Source organism: Columba livia, chromosome 8 (genome assembly GCF_036013475.1).
Source record: "Columba livia isolate bColLiv1 breed racing homer chromosome 8, bColLiv1.pat.W.v2, whole genome shotgun sequence".
Lineage (NCBI taxonomy): Eukaryota > Metazoa > Chordata > Aves > Columbiformes > Columbidae > Columba > Columba livia.
In genome coordinates this window covers 24,716,446-24,744,356 of record NC_088609.1, presented here as the reverse complement: position 1 = coordinate 24,744,356, position 27,911 = coordinate 24,716,446, and the positions used below count along the sequence as shown (strand labels likewise).

General features: G+C 38.7%; 1 protein-coding gene and 1 long non-coding RNA gene across 4 annotated transcripts in view; one reads left to right on the top strand and one right to left on the bottom strand.

Moving 5' to 3' along the window:
- The window catches only part of LOC110361442 (uncharacterized), a 104,887-nt gene that overhangs the window by 10,823 nt on the left and 66,153 nt on the right, over nucleotides 1-27,911 (bottom strand). Inside the window, exon 4 of the long non-coding RNA XR_010474378.1 lies at nucleotides 11,405-11,502. This is a non-coding gene — a long non-coding RNA (uncharacterized LOC110361442). The remainder of the gene's footprint in view (nucleotides 1-11,404; nucleotides 11,503-27,911) is intronic.
- Nucleotides 12-27,911, top strand: BRDT (bromodomain testis associated). Of its 3 annotated transcripts, none has more exons than XM_021292475.2 (20): nucleotides 18-245; nucleotides 3,314-3,558; nucleotides 5,744-5,881; nucleotides 6,614-6,743; nucleotides 8,444-8,616; nucleotides 9,718-10,089; nucleotides 11,102-11,230; nucleotides 11,436-11,624; nucleotides 12,888-13,075; nucleotides 13,150-13,442; nucleotides 13,530-13,643; nucleotides 14,465-14,584; nucleotides 15,499-15,560; nucleotides 16,826-16,997; nucleotides 17,704-17,819; nucleotides 19,092-19,233; nucleotides 22,040-22,113; nucleotides 23,379-23,581; nucleotides 24,404-24,563; nucleotides 25,289-27,903. In XM_021292475.2, exons 2-20 carry the CDS (start codon nucleotides 3,367-3,369, stop codon nucleotides 25,364-25,366), a joined length of 3,045 nt encoding a protein of 1,014 aa, XP_021148150.1. In that variant the 5' UTR covers nucleotides 18-245; nucleotides 3,314-3,366; the 3' UTR covers nucleotides 25,367-27,903. The 3 variants fall into 3 exon arrangements, with proteins under 3 accessions (XP_021148155.1, XP_021148150.1, XP_021148143.1); XM_021292468.2 differs by having other exon boundaries at nucleotides 16,805-16,997; XM_021292480.2 differs by lacking the exons at nucleotides 16,826-16,997; nucleotides 17,704-17,819 and having other exon boundaries at nucleotides 12-245; nucleotides 25,289-27,911.

Sequence of the window (27,911 nt, the reverse complement as noted above, 5' to 3'; positions counted from 1 at the left end):
ACCACGTTTTATTGACTAACTAGTGAGTAGATCTGCTGTAAGTAAGCAGCTGTTCCTGTTCTATACTGATAACTTTCTAATGAGATGGCTGATAGGGCAGGTTTTAGTAAGGGTTACAGGTGTGTGCTGGAGAGCAAAATGAGGGAGGAAGCAGACTATAAAGGCTCCCCTGGTGTTCTCTCAAAGCTCTGCTCTTTGTTTCTTAGGTGTGGAAGAAATGAGTTGTGTCTTTTCTTAAAATAAAGGTAAAAACAAGTCTGGTCTGCTCTGAGGGTGGCAGTTCAGTTTTGGATTGCCTGAGGCTGGCTGGTACTGGTAGCAGCTGTAAGTCAGTGGTTTCTCAGGATCTAATATTTATGTGGGTTGTCTCTACAGCTAATGTTTGTTTGATGTAACCCATGAGAGACCTTAAAAATAATGAAATGCTATTTTATGGGTGTCTGTAGTTGTTAGTGGTCCTTCTGAAAGAAAAGGTTGTGCTGCTTGGAATAAGAAGACTGTGCTCGGTTCTGGGTGGCCTTGATGTGTTAGCTGGGGGGACTCAATATTGTTTATAAAATTTTTGTGCGATAATTGACTATCAGCTAAACCTGTTAAGAAATGTTCTTGGTGCATGGAGTTTAGTAGCCTGTATGCTGTTATGTGGTATGCTAATATTTCTATGAACTGTTGTTCCTGACTAGTAGGAGGATATACATAGTTCCTATGTTGGTGTAGTAGCTAGAATGCTGAGCTACAAGGGGAAACAGCCACCTTTTCAGTAGGCTGGCTAATACCTGCTTTCAGGGAGCTATCAGAGACAGAGAATAATATTTTCTTAAAAAAAAATTGTTTTGATTATCACAAGATGTGCTATTTTGCCAAAAGCCTTGACTTATCTCGTTGTGAAATTTATGGAAGTTATTTGCTTTTTACTCTAAAACTGTAAAACATACCTTTAACAGGTTAGCCAAGAGTTTCAAACTGGGCCCTAGGGAACCAGTCAAGGTTTCTCATTTGGGACCTGCCTCAGCAGCTCAAGGATGCACAGGGCTGGGAAGGCAGGGTTTGAAAAATATCAAGCAATCTAGCTGATTGGAATCTGATCACACTTTAGCTTCAGTACACAAATTTTTATTTTTAAGCTAGATAAGAGTACTGTGTGATTGAGGGGAGCTCAGGTGGGTAGTAAAGGAGAGAGTGACCCAAATGTAAACCCTTTTTTTGTCCTTTAGAAGATGCGGTCTTAGCTCTTTGGTTGGCATGGAAGTTAGTTTCTAAAGCACAAGTTAAGTTTTTTAGAAGCTAGGTGTCTAAGCATAAGACACTGTTACATACAAAAAACTTAATCTCCTGGTTTCTTTAGGCATTATTGATGCCAAGTTTGAGCTGCTTTAAAGACTCTACTGTGCTAATTTATAAAATGTTCAAGAAATTGTATGCTATTTAATGTTCTTATTTCAGTACTGAATGTTATTTATCTGTTTTTTATGGAGTGTTTTTTTTAAGTTTGAACTGGAGTCTTTCCCTTTAGTTCTTCAGTTTCAAGTCTCTGTGCTTCAGATGGGCAAAATGAACAACTTGCACTTTATATCACAAAACATGGCTTTTGGCAGGCTGCTTTGCACATGCTGTACTTTGGCAGTTGGCTACCTCATGCCGAGAAAACCGGGTTCCCTTTAGGGTTCTTGAAATTTGCCTTAGAGTAAGTGCTAGGTTTGGTCTTGTCAGAAGACACAGGTGTCAGGATGATTTTTCCAACTTAAAATTAGCACAGCTTGTTTTTTATGTGACTTGAAGCTAAAACTTTGTGCATAAACTATTAAAATTGTCCTTTCAGGTGAGATAAGTATTATGAAAAGTCATAGTAGTTTTGATGCCTGCTTTACTGTGGACCTCAAAGCAATCTGATCTCATACTAGATTTATTACTGATGTAGTGTCTATGCAGGTATGCTGGATCATAGCCCAGAACTGTTCCTTGCATTAAAAACACTGGTTTGATATGTTTTTCTTATTGAAGAAAAAAGAAAGAAGTTTTACCTTGATGGCAATGGTATTCACTGAAAGACATCTGTGTTCTGTAAATGACTAGACTGAACACATGGGGGAGAAATCAGAACAGCTCTTTAGCTGCAAGAGCTGCTTGAGAAGCAGCATGTTTTGAAGGCTGAAATAAAGAACAAAGACGAAAGTGCAAGATGTGTGGCATGTAATGTCTGGGATGTTACAGTTATTGCAAGTGAGGGGCATAAATATTATCCTAGTGGTGTGTGGATAATAGTAACTATCCAGCCTATAATGACCTCTTCTGAAAATCACAAAATATGTAATACCATGGTGAAAAGCAGGCTATCAGATTATTCCATTCTCAATTTGTCCTTTCTGCTAAAAAATATAGTGCTTGATTAAATGAATGTGCAAAAAGAAACCATTACGTTGACAAACCAAGGAACTAATGTTAGAATGAGAAAATATGGTACTTTCTTGTCTTAACGGGGAGAAGAAAGTGAGACTCTTGACTGTTTGTAATTCAATGATGATCTAAGAAGGTGGCCAAGGACTGGAACTTCTGTAATGGTGCTTGGCAAAGGTCTTGCCTAGCTTAGTGCTGGTGCTATGCACCCCAAAACACAACCTCTGCTTGTCAGAAGTGCCCACATGTTCTGCTCCAGCACAGCAACACTGTTACCTAAAGACAAATTACCATGGTTGCTCACTGCGATATTTTTAAATGATCCAAAACTGCCTGGGAAGGGGGATGAACCTTTTATAGTACTCTGGTACGTAACAGAGTTGATGCACAGTGGCAGAAAAATGCTGTTGTGAATATACGCAATTTCAAAAGCGCGGTTTCAAAATACTTATGCCAAAATGTTTTATTGGCAGTTGTAGGGCTTCTGTGTGGTGACTGGGCTGGGATGCAGGAGGAAGGTGATAGTGAGCTGCTGCTGTGTGCAAAGTGAGACCTGCAGCTGTGCTGTGAAGCTGCTGCTTGGTTAAACCTCTTCTGTTGGGCTCCATCTAGGGAGTGGAGGGAGGAGGTAGAAGATGTATTCCTGGATTTTGATGGATGAACCTTGGTGAGGAAGCTTCTTTCTAGAGAAGTCTTGCAGATCTCTTTAAGCCTTTACAAATAAAGCTCTTTATAAACCAAAGAACTGACCTCTAGTGGTCCAGCACATGCAATTGTGCGCTGTAGAACAATGTGTCTTGGTCAAACCATGAAGGTATGCCTGTGACTACAGCGGTGACACTCCACAAACAGAAGTGAAAATGTAAACAGCATCAAATCCAGACATCTCCACTGAACATCATTTTTCTTCCTCCCCCAGGTTGTATGTATAACGAAGATCTTTGAACAAGTGGTTACACCAGCTTGCTAAAGATGTCTGTTCCAAGCCAATACTGTTCTGTTATTATTAACCCACCTCCACCAGAGTATATAAATAACAAGAACAGTGGCTGTCAAACAAACCAACTTCAGTACTTGCAGAGGGTGGTGATGAAAGCAATGTGGAGACACAACTTCTCCTGGCCCTTCCATCAGCCTGTAGATGCAGCAGCACTGAATCTTCCTGTAAGAACTGTTTTGGAATTGGAGTATTAATATGTAAAGTATTACAGGACTTATGAATAAATGTTACTGCAAAAGTGTTTTCTGATGCAACAGATCGGGGAGACCACTTTTCACACGCGAACTTCTTTCATTGTTCTAAGTCTGCAACAAAATGTGTGTTTTCTCTCGAGTCCATACTAAATGCTGCAACTTTTTTCATTCGCTTTCTGATCTAAGACTGCAGTAAATCAATATTTCTAAGGGATAAGAAGAATGTGTAGACAAGCTTCTTGGAGTTTCTGGATGTTGGTGCTCTGTCCTGTCTTCTTTCTACCTCCCTGATGGTTTAGCCATATTTATTAACACTGCACATGATGTATTTATTTTGCTTTTGAGTTTTTTACTTTTAATAGGAGGTGGACAGCCTCTTTTAATGTCAAATACTTTATGATGGAAAAGCAGATCTCATTGACCCTAAAGTAAACAGGAAAAGGTGGATCCTGTTTGATGCGTAGAAGTAATTAAACTTGTAGTGCTGCTTAATTTCAAATCAACTTTGGTATCTTGCTCTGAAGTTTCTAGAGGAATTAAATGTCCCTGAAAAAATAGGGAAGAATAAGGGTGTTCTCATCATAACATAGTGGCAGAAAATCCTTCTAGGAAATAGAATATCTGATGCTTAAATTCTTGTTATTTATGGCCTTGTGGATTTTATTTATGTTACAATTTAATTGCAACTAAGTGAATGAATATAATGTTGTGTGACATTGTCTTAATTCAGGTATCTTTAGGCTCCAGTTTTGGATCACCCCAGCTTTTTCAGTCAAATGAAAATAATGGTTATTCACACAATAGTATTTCAAATGACCTGGGAGATATCGCTCTTGTAGATGAGTAGAAAGGTGTTAAATAAAACCATAGTACATTTCCTTCTGTTTTTTCCCCCCTAGTGTAAGTAATTGTATTTCGTTCTCTCTAATTTCCAAGACTATTTCTACAAAATCATTGGTTTTGTTTAGAGCAGACAAAACCTTTACCTGCAGCTGTTTCTACTGACAAACGCGTTTGGTCAGTTTGTCCAAAAGCACAGTCGAAGTGACTATCTTTCTGTGTATTTTCTTACCCTTTTTCCTTCTTGGAAGGAGCTGTCACTTGAGGTTAATATTAAGGGTCATTTAATCAGAGATGTAGCAACATTTGCAGCTGGCCTCAGGCCAGTTCTGCCTCTCTGGATTTCTAAGGCAGCCACTTGACTTCTACAAGTATGTGGTAGTTCAACTGCTGCATAAGAACAAGCAAACCTCTGGCTCCATGGCAAGGACAATGAGGGTTTTTGCCTCCTTTGCCTCTCTCCTCCAGGTGTTATAAGATTCAGAATGGACAAACCTTAAGTATTAGCTGCATTATTTAAAAGTTTTACTGCTTTTGTTTTGGTAAATTCAACAGTCTGCAGTATGATGTATTTAGCTTTTTAAAAATTTCACTAAAATGAATTGTTAAGACCTTTAGAAGACCCTTGAAATAGTAGTAGCTTCACACAACTGCAATGTATAGGTGAGCTTAGCAGAGGTATTCCTGTTCTGACTTTTCAATGCACCAAGCAGGGAATTAAACTGATGTTCTTAATTGTAAGATTTTAGCCATGCCACTAAAATAATCACAATAGTTCCCATTCCAGCTGCCTTTCAGTCATATTGCCACATCTTCACTAGACTAACCCTGAGAGGAGAGCCAATATCACGCAGGGGATGAAGAATTTGACCAGCAACTGGGAAAACTTTGTGGCTTCTTTCGTCAGTGACTCAGTTTTTGTCAAAGTCTGTCTTTTGCTTCTTTTCTCCCCGTTCTGTAAACTGAAGTGCTACTTCAGGTAAATGGCTCTGAGATAACAAATGAGAAGTACATATACTTTTCGTAAGTACTGCTACCAGTATAGCTCTGGATCCTATTTAAAATAAACATTCCTTGGGGCTTTGAAGAGCGGATGTTGTATGAAAGAGCAAGGAGAATATGAGGTGAAGAGTTCCTGAACACTTATTTCTGTGGTACCTGTGACTATAGGGGGAAGTTTTCCTTTAAATAGAATATCCCTTCCAAGATAACGCAATTCTCCTCTCTTGCAATTTAACTTTCTTGACTAAATGTATAAGAATCTTCCTGTCCTAATATTAAAGATATCTGTTGTGTGACTCTTTCAAACCCACAGGATTATTACAGTATTATAAAGAAACCTATGGATTTGACAACCATTAAAAAGCGTCTGGAACACAATTATTACACAAAAGCTGCAGAATGCATTGAAGACTTTAAAACTATGTTCTTGAACTGCTACATATATAACAAGGTATGCAAAGCATAGCCTCTTACCAGCAACCAACTTGATGGAACAATACAAACAAGTCTGAAGCAAGGAAATGGTTATTAAAACCTGCAGTCGATATTGTCATGATGTTTTTGAAACTTTTCTCTGAAAGGTGGGGGGCTTTGCTGGGATTGACTGAGGACATGTAGGCAAAGGCTAGCCTGCTGTTACAACACCTGAGAGCATAGGTCTTTCTGCACTAGGATTCTGCCTGCAAAATCTCTGTGTTTCAATTGCAGAGCTGATGAACAGTAAGTACCATGTAACTGCTATACAGATCTAAGGCTAGCAACCCTGAAGCTGTGCTTCACTCCTCCAACAAGTTTAATTAACCTAACTTGAAGTGAGAGCATGTCCCTGTACTTGGATGTTTGTTGGCTGTCTTAGCATTTTTAATCTTCAACAGCTTTTTTCATAACCTAGGAACGAATGAGTTACAGACCTGATGCTTTTTCCTTTTGCTGTGGGAAGTATGTGGATATAAAGCAAGTAGGACTGTGCAATGGGACAGAGGGAGAAAGGGTATTTCAATAACGAACCAACTTTTGTATTAAAGGGCGGGGGGCAGGGATGACAAGGACTTGTAGATATCTCTGGTACTGGTGGCTTTTTTCAACCTGTTGGAGTGGGATTCTGTAGACTGTTTATTTTACAAGGCAGCCCTCTGTTCCTCTGGCCTCTTTTATTATGAATGTTACTGACTATATTTTGCAGCCAGGTGATGACATTGTGTTTATGGCTCAAGAGCTAGAAAAAGTGTTTATGCAGAAAATAGCCCAAATGCCACCAGAAGAAAGACCTGTGATTCTCAACAAAGGAAAGAGAAAAGGGAAGAAGGCAGAAGGTAAGGCCTGTGTTGTGTGTTGAATTACTAATATGCTAAACAAGAAAAAGCTGGAAACAGAGAATCCTCTGTAGCTTGTCACAACTCAAACATGGAGCAGCTGGGGTGTTCTCAAGCTCTTCCCATATAGACAAGTAACAACATTGCTATAAGGCTTTAAGCAGGTTCAGTGCAGCCATAATACTATTTAATATGTACTAGCTAAATTTCCTATTTTCTACCAATAAAGAGTGTTTAAGAGGAGGTAAGAATCAGTAGTGTAACAGAATAGCTTCACAGGCAAACATCTGGTAAAATGCAGTACTCTTGCCCACAAAAAGGATGATTCAGTCAAGACATCTCAATTGAGGGAATTACACAGTAAATGCTTGAAGTGACATTGAGAAGCCTAATTGCAAGGGCCCGGGTGACTAGCTTCAACTTGGTACTCATCACTGACTTCCTATGCTCTTCAGGGTCTCCTGATGACTTGACTTGCTTTCTCTTACTGTTGTTTGTGGTCTGGTGGTCCTTGTTGCTGGTAGTATTTGAAACAAATGTTTCTTCAGAACAGTATTAGTTTGATAGATCTCTGTACCTTTCTCCTCAAGGTGTATTTGAGGAGCAACACCACTTTCAGTGCTCTGGTAAATGGATACAGAAAAGCAGTGGATTCCTTGATCCTTCCTTTCATAAGAATCTTTAGAGGGGTTAGGAGGAAGAGGAGGATACTCATCTGGCTACCTGCTCTTAGTACCTTATTTGAGTGAAATCTCAAGCAATTCATTACCTTGACAGAATATGTTGGTCAAACAGGAAGAAGTGACTTCAGAAAATACTTCTGTTGAGAAATGTGTTGGAAGCAGAGTTAGCCTTTTGGTTCTCAAACGATTGCAACAACTTGATGTTTTCGTAACACCATCTTACTGGTACTGATGCTGTTTAAGTCCCCTCCTTGCCTTTGCGCACACAAGCATGTGTCTTGTACAAACTTTTAAATATTCTAAGAACTTCTTTTTGAATTGGACAGTAGAGCACACTGCTATGATCAAGGAAGTTTGTCCTGTCTCTTGCAGACTTTGGATTTAGAGACATATCTATACACACAGCTTATTTCCCTTTAAAAAGACCAAAAAAAGGCAACTGACTTCTGTTCCAAGGAACATCATGGTGTTACTTAGTGTTGTGTCACAGAAACTAATAGGTGTGAACATCTGTGGGAACCAGAGTTACAGAGCTGGAAAAGACATTGGTAATCTAACCAGCCAAATCAAATCCAGAAAAACATTGGTCTAAACCATCCTCAAATCAGTGATGGATATCTGTAATATATGCAGTATATGCAGGTCTTAGCTATGCTTCAGAAACTGGAAGCTTCATTATGTACCCTTTGCTGCTTCGTCTTTGTGTATGTGGAAAACAACTTGATTCTCTGCTTGGCAGGAATGTTTTTACAATGCACAGGTTTGTGTGATGTCTCTGTAACCTTCCCTCTGAGGTTACTCTACAGCTTCCCCGAATATGTGGAACTTTGGGTATGGGTGCTGAGTAGAAGATGATACCACTGTTGTATGTATGTAACAATGTCCTTGTTTGTCCTTATTTGTATAGTTTGGGTCTGGAAGGGTGATTCTGCTGACATTCCTTCAATTTGGCTATGAAAGAAATTAACTGCAACATTTAAGACCTAATTTTAAAACTTTCTGATTTAAAATAACCAGAAACACAGCAGCCCAATCCTGGGACCTCAAATGAACGAAGCACAATGTGGAAGCAAGCTGCAAGCAGCGAGCAGCCTCCAGCGATGACTCACGAGCTCCACCAGGTTACCCCAGCTCCTCTGTCTGCAGCTCAGCTGGCTGCTTTAATGCCTCCTGCGGTCCCTATCTCAAGAGTAAGTTTCCTCAAATCACTTTCAGAAAGAAATGTATTGAAATTGCTGCTTCAGGCACTAACAGCGAAGCCATAGGAGCCGTGCTTAGAGCAATATCTTTTCAAAACTTCTATTGTGACAGAAGATAGTAAGAGATATCTATTAAATTGTCTCTCTGCTAAACAATTAGGCCAGTACTAATTCTAGACACTAAGTAGAAATTGGGATGACTGCTTGGTACATCTTCTCTTATTTCTTTGAGAACATTTTTAAACCACATTAATAAGGTGAGCTTTAAGATGGCCACGCTTGAAGTTTACTACTATAATTCTGCAGGCTTCACCTTGGTGTAGAAATGGTTCTTTCCTTGAGATGTAGCTTATGGTTTTCATATTAAAACGAAGCTCTAAGTTCTATTAACAATTTCTCATGTTTTTTAATGTCAATCAAATGATCAATTTCCCCCAAGATAGGACATTTGCTTAAACTATAACTGTCCTGGAAGGTGTTTGTAGCTCACAAAAGCAAATTCTTGTTAACTGCAATGTGAATAGTATGTGAACATCTGACATTTTCATCAGATAAACACTCCTGTATTGACTTAGTTTTGGTTTTGCTCTTCCAATGAGGAACAGGCACATGTGCCAGGCTCTCCTACAGTGTATATTTACACTTTACTGAAGAGTCTGAACACTGATGACAAAGCACACATTGTATCACTTCCAAATCAAATACCACCCAGGTTAAAGAAAAATAGAGATAAGCCTTGTACACAAAGCCCTAACCGGGCTTAAAATGAATTGCAGTAGTTTTTCTCCCTTTCCTGTGGCAATCACCTTGTGGTAACTTCATAATCTACCAGCTTCTCGGGGTCTTCTCAAATGGCCAAAAACTGACCACAACCTGACCTGTAGTACACCCTGGTCTTTCCTTGACATTCAAGATTGACGTTGGCATGCTGATCTTGTTTTCAGTCTAAACTTGCGGAAGTGACACATTCTGCTGACTTCAATAGCTATGCAAGTTCTAACACTTCAGATTTTTTTTGTGTACTCTGAAAGCAAACTGTTCTGTCACTGTTCTGGGCACCTGTGTTTAGAATGTAAAACTTTATTTTCCTAGGCTAAAAAAGGTGTGAAAAGGAAGGCTGACACTACAACTCCTACTATTTCAATATTCACAGCAAGTGGTGAATCTTCTGCAACATTTAATGGAAGAAAAGCTGTTAAAGCATGCAGAGGTGAAAATGAACGGAGGATACCAAATAAGCTTCTGAAGAGACACTTGCCAGATTCTCAACGATCACCTGAAATTCTTAAAAAGATTCAGTTGTCAGAACAACTAAAACATTGTAATGCAATAATTAAAGAAATGTTTTCAAAGAAACATGCAGCATATGCCTGGCCTTTCTTAAAACCTGGAGCTGCTGCATCTTTCTCAATTGGTGAGGACCAAGGGATCACCAAATGTCCTACAGACCTGGGAGCCATTAAAGTAAGTGTTTTAGAGGAATTAGACTATTCATGTGCTTGCTTTAACAATTTCTGTAACGACTAGTTTTTAATAGTGTTAGCTGAAAAATGTCTTAAAAGTGCTGTTTCTTTGAAAGAAACAATGGGCATAGAAACCACACACACTTATCTCTCAACAAATGCAGCCACAGCTTGCTGAAGAAAGTCTTCAGAGTCTGTGTGACCATATCATGGCAGCTAATCTACTCACGTGTCGAACAAGCTAATACAAGTAGTGAGGGAATTACCATCTCCATGAAGTAGCTCTGAGCAGGCTGCATATTAATATCTTTTGTCTGTATACACAATGCTCTTGCTAATGCTCTATAAAACAAAATGCAATTCTGTAATGTCAGCTCCTGCTTCTCTTTGAATCTCATTAACTTTGAGGTGCCCTGGAACCTCAACACTGGATATTTACCTGTCATATTTCACTTTTTCTGTGAAAAGGAACATTTCTGGATGGAGATATTTTGCAAGTGCTTTGTGAACACTGGGCACATCTACCTGGGGTTGAAGTATTTAGCCAAGATCCACTTCTGTGGGGAGGGCTGAATTTCAATAGTCTATTGAATTATCTTGAAAACTGACTTGTACAATATAAAGGTTATTTCCCTGTTTCTAGCCCATTACTTTGACTCACAATTATGGAGTAGGCTTTATAAAAAAATACCACGCTTAGAATCAAAACCAAGTGCTGAGCACATGACTAAATTAAATCACCTGAATGCTCTTGTATTGACCTTGTGCTGAAACTAGCTTACAGCACTTACAGCACTTACAGTTAGCAAATCTGCTTGAAAGAGGAAATTCTCTTACATTGTTACAGGGGCAATGTTGAGATGAGAAGCAGGTGTTTCCATAATGGCTTTTACAATATTTACTGTGTTGATACAAGCTGAACCTGTCAAAATTCTTCATATTTTTTTTTGCCAGTTCATAGTGATGCTTTCTACTTCTAAGCCCTAAATGTGCATTAATTTTTTTTCTTCTAGAAGAAAATTGATAACTTTGAATATGGAGATATACAAGAATTTGCTAGAGATGTTAGATTAATGTTCATGAGCTGCTACAAAAGTAATCCTCCAGACCATGAAACTGTTGCTATGGCAAGGAAACTTCAGGTGAGCTATCACTTAAATCTGACTTGAGAAATAGCAGGGCTAGAAGATTCCTTTGTGGTCATCTTGTGCTCTGATGTTGCATTTACTAATGTTACCAATTACTGTGTTGCTGTGTAGTTCTAGAAAACAGGCAGCAACTTCATAATGCTTTTAGAAAAATGGAAATGTGCTCACCTCTCTGCCATCTTCAAACCTAACTCTTTAGGATGTTTTTGAAATGCGCTTTGCCAAAATTCCTGATGAGCCTGTTGCAAGTGTTCATCTGCCACAGCCTGCAAGAGAAATGACAGAAGCTAATTTCAGTGAGAGCAGTAATGATGACTCTTCAGAAGAAATATCATCTGAAGACTCTGACCAGGAGAGAGCAGCACACCTTGCAAAGCTTCAGGAGCAAGTAAGCATTAGTATTCAACGCACAGGACTACTATACTCCTCCTGACAGTGCCACTTGCAATTGTCCATTCTAAGGCTTAGCAGCAAGAATCAGTATTTCAAAGGTTCTACAGTCATTTGTCTGTCTTAATACAGAAATATGTTCCTATTTGGAAGCACATCCAAATGTTAGGTGCATAGTGTCTCAGCAGATACAAACTGATTTTAGTGAATCTTTGCTCCTAGTGCTCTTGCCTATTATTTCTTCAGATGACTCTTCCAAAAACAAAATTTCCAAAAAACAAAACTGTTGCTGTGGTATGATGAGAGCACCCAGATACTCCACATGTAGCTTAGTGGCATATTCTCCTAACAATCACATTTCCTTTATGTGGTTGAAGAACGTGGGTTTTTTTGCTCAGTCTCTTTTGAGCCACACAAAAGCGAGTAATTAAATTCTTCTTCAGAAATCTCACCATGAGGTAAAACAGGAGGAATCTCATGCTAATGTGAAGTATGGCTTTGCTTTACTGGCAGAAAGTGGAAAGAGTTTTGCTTGAATTTTGCACTAACCTGTTGCTGCTGTATCCAGAAGCTATGGGGAAAATTAGCATTTGTTCTGCTAGTCAAATGAGGGACAGTTTAGTTCTCAGTATTTGTCAGAGTAGCATATGCATCATAAATTCATGAATATTAGGCCTGGGGACAACCAGAAGTCTACAAGACAACCTTTGCAGTAGTGAAGTATTTCAGTGTAACTGAATCCTAATTCTCATTGTCTACCTATCTTCTTTCAAATTCCTATGAGGTTTGAACAAACTTGTGTTGAATCTTCAGAGAAAGCTGTTAGAATGTCCCAACTGGCCATTCTATAGTGCAAAACACCTGGGGTTTATGGGTTGAAGACACACAAGCCTGGTCCCACTAGCCTAATTCAGTAACATCGTAAAGGTCTAACCTAATGTGAGGCACTTACATGCTTCCCAAATGCTTGAAATTAAAGAGAAGCTGCTGGATACTCCTGCAGTGACTTATGCTTTTTTATTCTTCACTGGATGCTAGAAGACATGCTGTTAGCAATGTTTGCATAGAACAAGTAGCCTTACATCTTCTATATACATAGATTGTGACTAATGTATAATATAGTAAGATGTTAGAAATTAAACCTTAGAAAGCAAACACCCTGTTAATATCTGTTCAGCTGCCACAAATCTCTTCTGTTATTCAGGGACAGTTTATTGTTCATCCTATGTTGCCTAAGACTCTCAGTATTATTTTTTGATAGCTTGAAGCTGTTCAGCAGCAGTTGCAGGTTTTGACCAGAGCATACTCACCTAGACTGAAAAAGAAAAAAGGGAAGGCTAAAAGGAATGAAAGAAAGAACAAGGAAAAAGCCAAAATAAAAAGCCTGATTCAAAAGAAGAAAAATCTAAACCACAAGAAGAAATCTAAGAAAAAGCTATCTTTAAACATGTAAGTGTGGGGGACTTGTGTGGGTGTGAAATTATTTTAAACTGCTGTTACTGCAGTACACTTTTTTCTTGCAGTCAATCAAAGAAAACCATGCAGCAGGTCTTCTTGGCACCTAAGTCAGAAGATGAAGATGGTGCCAAGCCTATGAATTATGATGAAAAAAGACAGTTGAGTTTGGACATAAATAAACTCCCTGGAGATAAGCTTGGGAAAGTAGTCCATATAATACAGTCAAGAGAACCTTCACTGAGGAACTCTAACCCTGATGAGTTAGAAATAGACTTTGAAACTTTAAAGGCTTCAACACTCAGAGAACTAGAGAAATATGTGGCAACTTGTTTGAGGAAGAAACAAAGAAAGCAGCGGGGTACGTAATATAAATGATGCTTTTAAAAAAGCCAGTCTAGGTTTGTTTTCTGTTTTGCTGCAATGTTAACTTCTGTTTCACATGCAGCTAAAAAAACGACCAAGTCAAAAGAACAATGTAATTCTGAGAGGAAACAAGAGCTAGAGAAGAGACTACTGGATGTCAACGGTCAACTAAACCCAAAGAAGGAGAACTTCAAGTGTAATGTGACTCTTTTATTTATTTGCAATAGAAATAGGTTAATGTGTGATTATCTCCTTGGGCTTATGGTACTACATGATGTCTTGACAACATCCTAGAAATAAAAGCTTAAAGAAGCAGCTGAAATCAATTGCAAAGAACATGTTGTGGGGAGAGGGAGGAGGCAGGCCAGGGAATCTTTCCAACTAGCATCTGGCTTCTTTACAAGGAAGAGCATAAACTGGCACTTAACAAAGACTTGTGTCCAGGGAAACAGGTATCCATGTAACTTCTTATATTCAGAGCTTCTATCAGAGCAACACACTTTGAAAACACCTTTTGACTGCAAAATCATTATAAACTGAATTAAATCAACCCTGCAGATACAAAATAGTCAGATGGTGGGGAGGTGGCAAAAGATGACAATTCTGGAGTACATATGGCTTGGGAAAGAGGAGAGTTGGCTATAGATGAAGACCTCAGCATGCAAGTCTGGCAGCAGCAACAAGCACAGAAACACTGAACAGCAGGAAAACTTACAGGCTAAAATTGCTTGAAATTGTGTCTTAAGGCAGTACGGTTTTAACCTACTTCAGGGTTGTAAGTTGTGTGCTTACAGCTCCTCCTTGGCTATTTCATCCATTCAGCTAGCTTGGTGCTGGTACATTTCCTTCCTCTGTAAAGGTCTCAAGTCCACTGCTAAATGGACAGACAAAAAGGAAATAGCAGATGAGCTGTTATATGGGAGAACAGACCTAACAAGGTTGATCCTAGACTTGTGCACCATGACTGTTCCACTGCTGGTTGTTACACATTCCTTTTTTGTTGTTTTCCTCCTGCAGCTGAAAACAATGCTGAGTCCGGTATTGGACCGAGCAGACTGAGTGACAGCAGCAACAGCAGCAGCTCCTCGGACTCTGGCAGTGGTTCCAGCTCCTCAGATAGCAGCGACTCTGAATCAGGTCAGAAAGCTTCCCTTCGTGTTTGTGTAGGCAAAACATCTGCCTTCTTAGTTAGCATCTACTGTTCCACACACTGACCAAGGATTTTGGTTACCCTTGTAGGTCTGCTCCATGTTGAAGGCTCAATTCCAGTGCTATTCAATGATTGTCTTAATACTGGGTCCAGGGGGGGAGAACCGCACGCAAAAAAACCCCATCCATTTAATTTATCTGGGACCAAAATTGGCTAGAAAGAGGTCTGTGTATCTAACCTGGAGTCATGACTATTAGGCTATAACTTACTCTTGTGGTTTTGATTCCTTTTCGAAAGTGTGATTTATTTTCATCTTCTGGTCTGCAGCATGAGGAACACCTTACCTTGTGGATAAGGCCTAGCCCCCTAAAATGAGGGGCAAAAGTGCCAACAGCAGTGACTGGAGAGCCGAAGTCTACTCTGATGCTTAAGCTAGCTCACGTTTTTTCAAGGGATGTTACAGTGCTGAGGCATCAGGATATCAGAATAATGTTTGTCTGTACACAGGACTCTTTAGTTTTCTAGGACAGAGTAGATCTGCCACACTGGATGTTACCATGTAGATATCTGTAGGAGGTAACTGTGGGGTGAGACGAATGCCCAACCTTTCACAGTGTGGGGAAGCAAACACAGTGAAGTCATTGATGGCAGCAAAGACCTTGATCCTGCATGAACCTTTGTTTGTTTTATTTTTTTTAATATATCTGGGAGAAGTTTTCTAAACACACTAAGCTGAAGTCAAAGTATTCAAGATAAGAATGTTCTTTTCAGCGTGAGGTTTGGCTCTCTAGGTACAACTGCAACTTGCATCTTGTGGGTATGAATAAGGAAACGTGTGAATGACTGATTCTTCTTTTTCTGTTCCCCTCTTTCTGTTCACCTCACTGCATTTACATTACAGAAATCTGCTCAAAACAGACAGAAACCAGGCAGAACTGTCCGACTTCTATGCAAAAGTCTAAGGTAAACTGATTGGAATGTATATAATGATTTTGCCCTAAACAAAGTTATTTGTTTCATACAATGGTACTGGAAATGACCCAAGTTTATCAGGAAATAATTAATGCAGCTTGAATTCTCCTTGTTCTGTAGGACTGATTTACATGGAGATGTAAAATCTTCTGTTTGTTAAAAGTAGCCTATGCATCTGTATAGAAACTGATGTACTGGGAGAACTCCTGAGGCTTTTACCTCTCACAGTCATTGTGGTAAACAGTGTTGGGTGAGGGAGAAGCTGGGGGGGAGGGAAGAGGAGAGAAGGCTACACACACCCCACTCATCCACCCTACCCACCCCACAAAATCAAAAAAAACCCAACAAAACAAACAAAAACCACCAGAACAAAAAAAGGAAAATTGTTCCAAGTTGATCTTTGAGTATAGAATTGACATAATAACCAGTGTAAACCTCACTTAAATACTTTCTTTTGCTACAAATAACCTCATTTGTAGACCTCAAAATAAATAAATTGTAGAACACACTAGTTATTTTCAGGGTACTTTATATTACTATGGCATTATTATGAGCAGTAGCAGGTCTATCTAGAAATCATTTTTAATGCCTCTAAAATAGAATTGCTCTATTCCTGTCTACACAGCAGGTGTTATTTCTTGTCAGTTAGCTGCCTTTCACAATTTTTCTTGAAGCTGCCAGAGACAGAGACCTTGGATTTCAAAGCAAGATCATGGCGCAGCCTTCATTCTTCTTACAATAGATTTGCTTTCACTTAAAGTGCCTAGTTGGATACATGCAATCTAGGCTGCAATTTTATTTTTCAGCTGCTCCTTTTGCATCTTCATAAAGAAAGACTGAGGGGAGGAATTATGCAATGCTGTTTGTTTAAAAATTGCAGCTTTTGCAGTGACAGAATGACAGCAATGAACTTGAGAAATCAGGATACTGGAATTAAGCTTCAGCTTGGACAGTTATAACAGTCCCTAACTGGCTCTGAGTAATAACAAACATCATACTTCAAACCCTCACATTTCATTTTGTGCTCATGGGTTTTCTGTATCTGTCAGACCAAGGCAGTGCATTTTATCTCATAGGTTTTTGTCATCTAAACTCTTTGAAAACGCTAGGTTAGTGTTGCAATGCAGGGACTACTCAAGCCTATAAACAGAGGAAATAATGCAGTGGTGGGGAGGGGGGATTAAATAGCTACAAAAATTAAGATTTGGCTGGATTAACTACTGCAATCTTTCTAGAGAATACCACTATGTTTCCAGAGGACATCCTGCAATGCCATTCTGCAAGCACAGCCCCCATCTCTTACTAGTAGCTTGCAAAACTGTGGATCATCTGAACTGCAGCAGCCACCTCCCAATGTCCTGTCGAGGCTTCAGCCTTTACCGAATACAACACTTAAACTACCAGAACAAAATGCCCAGTCTCCTTCAGGTAACATATTTATGGCAAGAATCATGGCTGTATTTGCTGAGGAAAGAAGAGATGTTTGTATTGTCAAAAAAGCTTATCTTGGGGTTTTGGAGGTTAACAGGTGGGTAAAGGAAGTTATTACAGAGTATGGATTATAAAGAACATGATATAAATAAGTGTGGCAGCACTGAGGAGTGGCTGGTTTCAGATTACTGAGGCACTTGTGGTGGAGCAGAATAGTATTAAAACAGGGGGATGTTTTTGTGCCTTCCCCTAAGGTGGAAAATGATACCTAAAGAACCTGGGGTTACAGGAAGTGCTGAACACCTTAAGGCAGGAGTTAGATGCCTGAACCCATCACCACCCCTCAAGTTCATGTCTGAATTCTCTATGAGCTGAATTCAAGGCTTGGTGCCACAGGTGCTCTGAACTGATTGCTGTTGTCTAGACACATTGGATATTAAGTTGTTTAGAAACTTGTTCCAAGGATCTATTCTTTTCCCTCCCTTGCTTCAAAAGGTCTAATAGCTTCAGACACTTCTAAGTTTTTTTAGTAGAGACAGATTGAGCTGGTAGCTGATTAACTGAGAAGTCAATTAGAAACTAATTAAAAATAACTGTCTCATTGTGCAGATAGGATACATATCTCCATATCTAGTTAATCCTCAGTTATGAACAGTGACCTAATTTTGAGATGTAGGACTGCACTTGCCATGTTCTTTCTCAGGTATAATCAAAGCTGGATCTGCTCTGCATGATGCTCCAGACCAGCAAACTCCTCAGAGTACTCCAAGGACAAATCAGTCTTCTGGCAGCACCCAGCGCACACATGTTCTTCCAGAGGTGAATAACGCTGCTTTCCAATGCATTCATTTCAAATAAATTACTTAAAGCACATTCTTATTCACTCAAATAAGATCTGATATATAATATTCTAGGTTTTAATTTGCAATGAAGAGCCACTCAAGGTTTACAACATAATTATCTAAAATCCCCACTAACAAAGTGATTCTTATCCTTTAATAAGGCATTAATTCATGGCCTGTTGGCTATAACACAACAGGGAAGACTTTGGCTGATCAATATATCAAGTTTATAATATACTTTTTTACTTCTATAGCTTAAACTTAAGTAAATCTTGCACACAGGATAAGCCCACCCTGTCAACCTACAGTTTCACATAAGATATAGCTTATACTGTATGTTCCTGCTATCTAGAGATACTAATCTTATAAGCTCAGCAATATTCAGAAGACTCTAGAGACTACCCTGGAAAAGGGTGTTGCTTTTACTTGTTCCTAAAGCCATGGAAACCAGGGCCTTTGGGTCATAGATGAGGTTGTGAAATATTTAGTCACTGTTGATTTGTCTTAGTGTGCTCTTGGAGAGTATCCTGGTTAGAAGGGGCTCTGTGTTACAAAGGAAGTTATTGATGTTAGTGAAGCCACATGATCTCTTCCATTTTAAGATGTTTAATTATCTCTCTCAACATGGTTTCGAACATAGCTGCTTTAGGTTTTAATAGCTTTTATTTTCTGAAATGGATAGAAACTGCCTCCAGAGTCTATGAGCACAAGAATGTGTCCCACAAGAAAGGAAGAAGCGCAACTCATCCTTTCCCATTTGCATCCAGTAGCCAAAGGCAGCAAGCAGTACATATTGTGAGACTGGGGTCTGTACAACACCTTCCCCAGTGTGAGGGGATTACCACAACCTTACACAGAGCAAAGCTACCCCTGAACTGGAGCCATACAGCTGCCCTTCACCCAGCCTTGGCTAGGGTGGAGCAATCTGCTTTGCAACAGTAAAAGCATGTTATGTTGTACTGTGTTAAGGGTTGAAGAGCTTGTATCAGTTTCTCTCATTCTACACGCGCTGTCACTTGGGATCTCTGAGCAGTTCATGATCTAAATCCACGGTGTTAATGTGAGAATTTGTTTTGACTACCATAATGTGAATGAAATTTAATTCTTCCCTGGTGTTCACAGAAGCTAGAGCTGCAACAATTTACTGCTCTAAAGTAAAGCTTCTAAATCTTTAATCCTGTTGCTGTATAAGAAGAATCCACATGTTTAGCACTTCAGAACCTATTTTGAAGTCTAACTTCTCTTCTAGGTATCTGACACAACTTACCAGGTTGATGGTGCTGATTCAAGTAAACAAGCTGAGAAAACAATACATCCAGACAAATCAAATAAACTTCAAAGCAAGGCCAGTGACAGAGCTGCTGATTCAATATCCTTAAGTCAAGAACAAAGTATGTATTGTCATAATAGAGACTGTAACTGATATCAGGGTGGCAAAGTTAAAAATGTATATGAACCTGGCTTAAAGAAATAAAATATTGAACACTTGCACATTAATTGGTTTGCAGAAAAATTGATGAAGTCTTCTCTTGCTCTTTTCCTTTTTGATTTGCTGCCATTAAAAAAAAAAGAGAAGTTAAATAGATGCTTGGTTCTTGTTCTGTGATAAAATATATAATGCAAACGACTTTTTGATTGAAGAACTTAGCTTTCTGAATTTAGTACTAGAGATTAGTAACCTAGTCTTCTGGGAAGTCCAAGAGAACCAGTGGTGCTCCAATCTGTCCAACTGCAGTGGCCTTTCAGCTGTCTTCTGGTGAAGCTTCATGAAGCTCTTTTCCCAGGGCACTTTGTGTGTATTTTGAGTTACTGTCTCTAGCTTATGGTGACAAGGATCTGACTGTAAAGCAATGTCAAACAGGCTTTCACAATGGGACAAACTTGCAATTACAAGAACACAGGTTCCCTGAGAGCTGCATTCCATGCAAGGATGCATCAGACTTCATACACATTTCTAAAGAACTCTGAGCTGGACACTGACCACCCATGCTGAGAGCCTCGTGTTACCAGACATGACTGTTCCTTCACTCTTTCTTCTCTAGGCTAGCTGTGTAGGTTGAACAGGGGAAGGAACAAGCTTTTGAAAACATGATGAAATTAAAAAGCTCAGCTTTCACCCTGACTAACTCTTTAATTCTTGTTAAAGAATAATGCTGGGTACATGAATTGCATTAAAGCAACTCTAAAAATAGGGATTTAATTCTCCAAAATGTTCTACTCAGTGTTTTCATGGTCTTAACATACTGACTTGTACACATACTGATGCCCTTTGTTTAGACTTGTAGCAGCTGGAGCCACAAGTCCGTGGAACCTGCTACATGGAACCCAGGTTCCATGGATTCAGCTAATATTCTTCACCTAAAACTTAAATTCCTGTCCCATATATTGTGTGACTGTAACTAGAAAGATCCTGGTGTTATCTTCATATGTTAAAGGACTAGGAAAACAAGCAGGAGTAAATCAACTCACTGTTTTTATAGTCATTGTCAAAAAAACATAGCCAAAACTACTGGGAAAGCTTGCTCCCTTCCATACTTAATTGTTTACTGCTTAGTTGTTATCCCTCTTAACTCCCTATTCCTAATCCTCGTTTTATTGGTACTGCTTCTGTCTTCTCCCCTCTTTCAAGGGGCAGTTGTGTGGACAGTTGTAGAGGAGCTCCTGTGTTTAATACAGGAACTACCCAGTAATAAGACTCTGAGTATACTTCAACATCAGCAGAGCGTAGCAGAGCTTTTAGCACTGTTACATGACTGTAGTTATCTGTCCCCTTCCATGATACTGTGGTGTTTGGCTGTCCCTGTGATGACACACAAACCAACTGTGCTTGGTGGTATCTTGGCCTTTTTGCTATTAACTCCTGTAGAAAACTAGAAGTGGGGAGGGGAAGAGCAAAATACAGACTTTTGGCTTTTGTTTTTTAAGACTTCATTAATCTGGATCTTGGCAGCTAAAACAGGTTGATTAAATTGATCTTAACAATAGGGTTAGGTGGTTTGAGGAATGTGAAGCTCTTTGCTTTATTTTGGAATATTCAGTGCTTACGATTGTCAGGTTTCTTATATGAAGACTCAAGCTGCCAGTATGAGGATAAATTATTGATGAAAGAAAGATGCCTATTGTATTAAGAGGGGACAGCTTCATATACTGCTTCTCTGCTCTGGAGGAGAAGTCTCTAGCAGAATTTTTTCTAGGTAGACTTTGCTTATCTGGACCTGGAATTCATGAGAAAGGAAATATCAGGATTTGGAACTCTTCAACAGGACTTGAGAGACTTCAGAACTCTTTCATCCAATTTTATTCCACTGTATAGTAAAAACTCTCCTGCTCACTTGCAATTATACCACCTCTTGAGGCAATGTGTGGGGGCACAGGTAGAAGTCAGGCAGTGTTCTTGATGGGACTTTGGGAGGCTGAGAGGTCTTTCTGAAAACTGCTTTTATGACAAACTGGCTGAGGGTTTGCTCTGCTTTTGGCATTCTAGATTCAGACATCCAAAAAGACTCACAATTTCCTACGGTCATTATGGTATCTGTTCCTGCATTTTAAAAGGCTTTTTAAGTTTTAAAAGGTTTGGGGAAAGTGTTTTTCACCCAAAGTAGTATGGATCTTCTACGGTGACACAGCGTATTAGAACTGTTAACCTAAAATTTGTGTTGTCAAAATAGCACTTGCGCTTTGCCTGTGTAAGTGTTGGGGTTTTTTCCCTCACAAGCAATAAAGAGGTAACAGCATAAAGTATTCATACGTCCTGTAGGCTACTGGAAATAGACCCTTCTGGCTGACCTATTTTGCCTTTTTATTTTAAATTTGGGAATGGGAATAGAAGAGGGCTGTGTGGGGAGGAGACAAGAGGTGAGCAACCGGCAGGGTGCTGTTTTGAGAGTTTTTGACCCAACTTCCGGGGCATTCTGCTGGGACCTTTCCTAGAATTAACCAGGAGTTAATTTCTCATTTGTAGTTGAAATTAACCACTCCTTTCCTGCCACAAACTAGAAATAAGTGGTCTGGTTCAACTTAAGCTTAGGAAATGTTTGGGAGCGTTTCTGTCATTCTGAACCAAATAATAACAATAAAAAACTGCGGGGTATGTTCTTAAGTCAACTTCTAGAATGACTAGATTTCTATCTCTTAAATTTGAGGAAACACGGACCATAAAATTAATGTGAGTAAAAATTTTTTTTGTTCTTCTATCAGGTCATTCTACACCTAATGATAAACCTAATGGTAAAAACACGCTAGAGCCAAAATCCAAAGGTCTTCCAAGAAAGGTAAGTGTTGCTTAAGTTCTGTTTGAGGAGAAGAGCTTGAGAATACTTTCTAGTACCAATAATTCCTTGTCCTGGGATCCTCCCTGAAAACCTGGTCTTTTATGATTCATATATTTAGTGTCTGAGAGGTCTTAGGTATTGTCATAAACTATACAGATTTATCTACTTTCTAGTGCTAAAACCAACCAAATAAAAATCTACGGGCTTTGATCATTTCAGAAGGTAAACTATATAATATTAAGTTAAAAATAATATCTATATTGTCATGAAAAATATGGCTTCTTATCTAGTTTAATATTTAAACTATCAGTGTTCCTTGATCTAATTCTAATATTCAGGTTACTAGTGTAACTAGTGTAAGAATAGTGTGGAATACAGCCTTGGGTACTATTGAAAAACCTGTTCTGAAACAGGATGATATGCTTTTGATGATATTACTACAACTGGGAAACAATCTGAAGGTTTCCATTAAAATTAAGCCAAGCAAAATATTTCCTAGCATCATACAACAGGTTATCTTAAATGGAGGAACAGAGGAATTTTCTTACCCATTACTTAATTTCATCTGTGGTAATCAACTACTAGAAAATATCGCATCAAAATTACTAGCCTAAATAATTGACCATCTCAGCCTCCAGACCTAAAAGTTTGTATTAATACATGGTCTGTTGAATTAAAATATTCTAGGATTTTCTTTAGGCAGCCAAGTTTCAGAAAGCTAGATTATCGAATTAAATTCAAAAAGTATGTATTTCCTTCATAAACACGTGACTTTCTAGCAGAAGTGGTACTGCTTAAGAATCCTGGGCTTATGCTGTTTTATGCTGTGAAGAATATGCCACTAGAGGTGGGAAGAATAAAACAACAAAACTTGTTATATAAGGATTATGTCTAGAAATGAGATTGATGTTCTCTGTATCAAAATGTTGTCAATAGACCTTGAATAAGCTCAGTCTTGTGAATTCATGTTTTCTGTAACAAAAAAATACGTGAATGTAAAGGATTGGGTAAGAATAGCTACAAGTGCTGACAATTTTAGCACATTGCTAAAGAATCTCAAAGTTGAAGAGAAAAATGTCAAAGTCTGCTTACATTGCTGTATTTGCACTAATATTCTGCCAAAGTGAGGATATTTAGTTGTAGACATTCCCAAATAGGTCTAGTCAGAACAACATTGTGCTAATGTAAGAACTAAGCAGAGAATGTATGATTAGTAGTTGTGGAGTATTTTTGCCTCTGTTTTCCTTTTCCTCTGATAATTTCAGGATACGGAATTTAAGAACAGAGATTCCTGGGCAAGCTTGTGTAAAATGATGAGGCTTCCAGCTCCGATAAAAACATCTGCAGAGAGCTTCAAGCATTTCAGGAAAGCGGCACTAAAGAGGAGGAGTGGGCAAGCACAGGAGTTAAAAAGGCCTCTGGAGCAAGCTGAGAGTGAACTGCAAAGCCTTTCTCAAGAAAAAGAGAGGTTTGCAACAACATCTGTTTAAATATTATTCTAGATATATATATATATTTTTTTTTTTTTTTTTTCTTGTATGCTTTGTTTATGTGCAGGGCCTACAATCTGCATCGTTAAATAATAGTATGGTCTTTTTGTCTTCTACAAAAAGAATTTCAGCCTCAGGCTGCTCAATTGATGTGATGTGTGCCTCCCATCACGGGTAAGGATGCAACAGTGCTGAAGAATAAAAGTCAGCTTTATAAACTGATAATACTGTTATTTAAAGTTGTATAATAAATATGGTTGGCATAGGTGCTGTTACAGTTGAAACATACTTGGTTAGTGATGATAACTGTACTGGAGCACTGGTATGATGCTCCACCTCTGTGCTCAGGATATGCTATAAGAAAACAAATTTACGAGTGCAGCTTTTCAATTCAGTAATGATTGGCTAGAACCTCTATCGAATCTGCTGTATGCCAGAGTACCACTTGATTAGCCAAAGAGAAAGGCAAATCAGGAGTTTTTGAATTAATAAAGACCTTCAGCATTCATCGCCTCCCCTCCAAAAGTTCACTGCTGGGTGGCTTTCTTAATTCAGGAACAAGTGGTTTAGATGAGGTAACTGCTGTGTGACAGATGGAGGGAGCTCAACCACACTCAGCACAACTGCACATCCAAAATACACAAACTGGCTTTTTCCCTTGCAAATCAGTATCATTTCAGCAGCCAAAGAAACTTTTCAGGTGTTAGTTTTCCAGCTGTGGTGATGTTTGGGGTTTGTTATGAAGAAAAAAAGAAGAAATAACTTTCATCCTATACTAATCTCTTCTGCTTTCTTTTAAGGGGCCACGAATGCACAGGATCGGATGCCATGGCAGTGACAGACTGTGAGCCCCAGAAAGAGCAAAAGGGTGAACAACTGCCCAAAGCTCAACAACACACTCTTGTTCAAGACCGTATCTTGGCTAGAAAACTGGAACAAGAACGCAGGAGGAGAGAAGCAGTAAGTAGCTGCCTCTTGCCAGCTGATCCTGTTTCAACTTCAGTAGTTAATAAAAAATGTTTGCTCAGGTCCTTATTCTAAAGGGCCTGAATGACTGAAAACAACAGAACTACCTGAAAAGTTAGTCCAGAAAAGGAAACAAGAAACTCAAATTAGGTCTTCAAGTGGTGGGATATGAAAAACTATCTGCTTGGTCCTATTACTCCCATAAGCTTAGAGTAATTGCATGGTAAAACTAAAATTGTAAAGGGGAGTCCCTGCCCTTTGAATAATTTCAAACCTCAAGTGTTGCAAGCAGCATATCCTCTAACATATTCCACGCCAACAGAAGTACTAGTTGTTCTGTTCTGAAATATCAAAACTGAGCCTTTTTAAAACTAACTTACTGGGTTTATTGATGTAAGTGATGAACTTTGGTTTTTTTAATTGCCACTATTTTTTTAGAATTTTTTTTTCATTCACAATGTTGTGCAATGGGATGTAAGAACTGCAGTGTGAGATCATGCCAGCTTCAGCTCAGGTCTAGTGAAGTTTTCATTCTGTTCAGCTCTTTTCAAGAGGACTTCAACAACACGCACACTCAAACTTGTAATAACAGAGGAAGCGTATGCTCTTGGGGAAGAAGCTTTTTAGTTTTTTTCTTACATCTCTATTAAATATTTGACCTGCATAGTATTAATTAATGTCTGATTGCTCTGAAAACAAACTAATTTGCTTTCTTGCAGATGGCTTGTACAATTGATATGAACCTGCAGAGTGATATAATGGCATCTTTCGAAGAATATCTTGAGTCAAAGTTGTAGTTAATATAGAATTTAACTTCAACACTACTACAACCTGTACAACTTTGAAAATGTATCAGTTACAAGCTTAAATGTTAAGACCACTTTAAAGAGCATGCAAGCTCCTCTCAAATGCTTAATTTTAAAAGCTTGTTCATTGACATTTGAAGCATTACAAGATGGGTTTTTTCTTGTTTAGAGTATATGTAATCTAGTCTGTTGTACACTAGAAAGCAGTTGTTCTTTTGATTACAGTTTTATGTTGTGTACATACATGAGACAACATCAGCTCCTTGATTCTTTTCTCATTTTTTTAAATCAATCTTTTTCAGAAACACTTGAGAATCTGTTATACTAAGCATAGCCAAATTCCTGTTTGACTGTATCAAGTCATAATATACACAACATGCACCTATAGAAACTACTTTAAACCAAGGTCTTGTTGATTATGTGATTGCTATTAAAGCAACCACTCCACTATGACATGCTTGCATGGAATGTGGGCTGTGACAAAAGATCTCTATAATAGTGATAACTTCTAAAGGATGTGTAACTTTACTTATAATCCTAATTAAAAAGAAAAGTTTCCTTGGAACTCTGTAATTTCAGCAGCAAATCCTGGATTCTTGTGTCTTAAGGCCCAGGCACGTTGGTCTTCTGTTTAACGTATTTTATGTTAACATAACATTTGGATAAGGGTGCAAGCATGTTTGCCAGATGGTTCTGGTTCGTCACAGAAAGAAATTATCTAAACCATACCACTTCTGGCTCCAGTATGAAAGACTGGCTGATTAATGCAAAATTTTATTTGGGATACTTGTCTGCAGTAGAAACTAAAGTGTAAAAACTCTACATTCTTGTTGATTACATATAGCTATCTCAAGTTAAGTACAAGACTAATAAAACATTGTTTTATAGAATTAATACCAACACACAATGTACATTACAGAGATAATGTTTGGTTGAAGGGGCCCCCTCAAGATAATCTAGTTCAGTGGTCTCCAGACCTTTTCCATTATACGCCCCTGTAAAAAATTATAAGGATGCACCCCCAAGACACATATATTAATTTATAAATTACACACATGTTCTACTGTACTAATATATTAGGTACATTATATTAAAAAGATAAATTAAAAATATTTAGTGTTTATGTGATTTTTTTTCTTAGTTACGTTTGGTTTGTAATTAAAAAATGTTTTGTAATTTTTAAAATATTGATTTGCATTAAATATTTTCTTCCCACGCTCCACTTTGGAGGCCACTGATCTAGTTGAACCTCCCCCTCAAAACTCTTTATCCCTATGGAGACTTCTGGTCTGCCAAGTTCCTGGGTCGAAGTTGGGAGTGAAGGTAACGCTGCCAGCGCTGTGGCGAGGGTCTGACACTGACCGGGCAACTAAGCAGACAAGACTTTCTACAAATAACTGAATCTTTAGATAAAGGAAACAAATTGCACCTAAATTCATAAATTACAGCTAAAGTGTTCAAAAATGCCAGCCTGGTATTTCAGGCAGCAGGCCCATGAGCTAGTGCTACCTCCAAAATATCTATTCTGCAATCAAATGCCACTTTGTATCTTGTACCTCCGCAAGTACCATAGCAGAATGTATATTTACAAATGCTCAGAATGGGGTACTGCCCTTTGAAATGTCTGGGGAAGTCCTCATATGTGAGCCTTGTCTGGATGCAGGCCCCAGAGTACGCTGTTTGGGAGGTCTGAGTAAATCATACAGTACTTGGCTAGGAAAGGGATTTGGGCTGAAAGGTAGTAATGTAAAGTGATGCTATTAGAATGTCTTGTTTCACATCCACATCAAAGCAATTTAGGCCTGCCTTCATTTGTGCTTTATACATCATTAATAGCTATTTGTTCTTTAATAAAATATTACAGTTTGCATTTTGGACTCCCCAACATGCCATCACCTGGACATACTCTCTGACTGGGTTAATGCAAGCTCAGGATCTCGTTTTGGAAACAGAAGGTGACAGAGGGGAAAGGCAATAATTAATTATCTGCATTTCATCTGTTCTATATAACCATATGTGCATTGCTAACAGTATGAACTGGTATGTTTGCCCCTTCACAAACTAATTCCAGCTTCTGTGACTATATTGTCTTGATGACTTAAAGGCACAATGTCAGCGCTGCTACTGCTGAACTGATGAACCCTTCATTTGCAACCTACAAACCAGCTAGAGGATAATCAGCTTCTGCCTCCAGACAGGAGGCTGAGTTCAGAGGACAGGGAGACGGCCTCCTAGCACAGGTGAGTAGCAAGCCTGTAACCACTGTGTTTGCCCAAAGCTGTCACCACACTCAAGCCAGCAGGAATACCATTTGTGCAGATACAGCCTGCAAACAATAAGCTGCTTAAATAGGCTAACTATAGTTAGTTACCTAACAGTTAAAATGTGTACTAAATTCCATTAGGCCATCAAGTTACCTTGATCATTTGTGAAAACAGTTGCACTAACTTGCATCTACACTAGTAGATTGTATCTACTTGTAAATGAACAGTAAGATAGCTAAAACCTAAGTTCCTCTGTAATTAATAAATGGAAT